Source organism: Cyprinodon variegatus, unplaced genomic scaffold (assembly GCF_000732505.1).
Source record: "Cyprinodon variegatus isolate N-32 unplaced genomic scaffold, C_variegatus-1.0 Scaffold2038, whole genome shotgun sequence".
Lineage (NCBI taxonomy): Eukaryota > Metazoa > Chordata > Actinopteri > Cyprinodontiformes > Cyprinodontidae > Cyprinodon > Cyprinodon variegatus.
The window spans coordinates 44392-46293 of NW_015152491.1; the positions used below are offsets into that span (position 1 = coordinate 44392).

The 1902-nt window shown below is 38.7% G+C and overlaps 1 protein-coding gene across 1 annotated transcript in view; it reads right to left on the reverse strand.

Moving 5' to 3' along the window:
- The window catches only part of LOC107105063 (protein FAM69C-like), a 40297-nt gene extending 39371 nt beyond the window's left edge, over positions 1–926 (reverse strand). Inside the window, exons 1-2 of the mRNA XM_015405181.1 lie at positions 879–926; positions 308–403 (exon numbers count right to left, since the gene is read on the reverse strand). Coding sequence (XP_015260667.1) covers positions 308–403; positions 879–926 — 144 coding nt within the window. The remainder of the gene's footprint in view (positions 1–307; positions 404–878) is intronic.
- Positions 927–1902: the final 976 nt, after the last annotated feature.

Genomic DNA, 1902 nt, shown 5'->3' on the forward strand with positions numbered 1-1902 from the left:
ATCAAAAAAGTACTCCAGAGTGTTGTTCAGCATGGGGGTGAGTAGAAAATGAAGGCTAATCATGTTTTGGGTGTACTATTCCTTTAAAAACAGACCAGATTCTCCAAAGTTCTGATATCTGGACGCAGAAACATTTCACAACCTTTACAGTCAGTTCGATCATTAAACATGTCAGATAGTAATTAAGCTTTCATTCCTTTCTGCACAGAGTCAACAGACCTGCCTCCAGCCTGAGGACAGAAAGGGTTTTAGAGGAGAATTAAACCTACGACCTGCGGCTGTAAATCACCTGGATTGAATTACAAACCCAGGAAGTTCCTGAAGTTCCCCCTCGCTGCAGCTTGGTGCGCCCATCCCTGACTGACTGTAAGCTCTGCAGAGACACTGTGTCTGAGCGACGGACCTGAAAATGAGAGGCGTGAACCCCGTCAGTCTGCTTTTAGACGTTTCTGCAGCACTTTTAGCTTTAAGTGTAGGGTTTTGACCATTTCTTCTTGAATAAACATTTAATTCTAAGCAGGACTTCCAACTTTACTGTTATCAAGTATTTTAATGGGAAAAACAGACAGCTGTAAGTACCTTAATTCTCACCTCCTGTGCCCTATGAGTTTTATTCATCTATCTGATGGAGAGATTGGCACTTTTATAGAAGTTGTAAACCATGGAAGGTGATTTATGGTCTCTTTATTTATAAAGAAAAATAAAAGTGCAGCTATTTTAGCTTAGTTACAAAGAGCTTCATGATCAGATAAAAAAAGAGATTCTGATTTTGTTCTGATCATTTCCAGATGTTCTTTAGAACGTTGGTGATCCAGTTTCCTCCTCTGCAGGAACCGAGGAAGATTTCCACTTTATCTGATTCATTCTGTATCATTTACTTTGAGCTGGTTGCTTGGAAACAGGTTCCTCCAGAAGTCTGATGCCATTTCAGATTATAATGTTTGCTTCAGGTTAATGGGGAAAAAAAACAACAGATAATTGAATATTTTATTTTCACAAAAGCCAGGAGGAGTCGAAGTTAATTATTTGTAGTTTGCTGGTGTTTATTATTAAGATTGCCTCTGAGCAACGTGCTGATCAGTACGACCAAAACAAATCAAATTATTATTTATGTTGATCACAGATAAAATCTCAACCAATGCCAATGGAAGTAGACAATTTAAATTTTAAATTTAGAATTGCATTGTCTTATTTCAAGTGCATATTATCCAATTTTCTTAATGTAGGAATAAAAAATCTAATTCTATTGGCTTATAATCTTATTTACATGCTCAAATTAAGGGTTAAATAAAGGAACAAAGCTGTAGATTCTACTCCCTGGTTTCTAAATTCATTCATTTCATAAACCACTGATCAGATGATACTAAGCTGAGCCTGAAAACTCCTCCCCCACCATCATTGGGATTTTACAGCACCAGTAAACAATGTCCTGCTGTCCCATAAAGAAAATACCAGTTTGAACCTCTGGGAACCTGCAGGGTTGTGTACGCTGAAGGAAATTCCCGGTTAAGGAACGATCAAAGCTCTGTTATAAATGTATGTAGGTCAAATAAAAGTGGCACCAGGCCATAAAAAGGCAGATGAGTTAAAACTGCAGGCTGGGACAAGTTCGGATCGCAGCGTACATCAGCTCAGAGGCTATAAATAGTCCGAGGATCATCGGAGAACTTACAGATTCCTCTTTCATCGTAAAGCATATGAGCAGAGCTGCAAAGACAGCATGCAGACAAACAGACTGAGGGAGAGGATAAGATGGGATTTATTGGATCTGGATGAAAAGCTGCTTCAGAAAAAAAAACTTGCATCTCCTACAACAACAGTTTATGCTAGAAGCTCCAGAGTTGCTTCTTGGGAGGTTCAGCTGTCTGGTAAATGACAGAAAGCAGGTATTTCATTTGATAG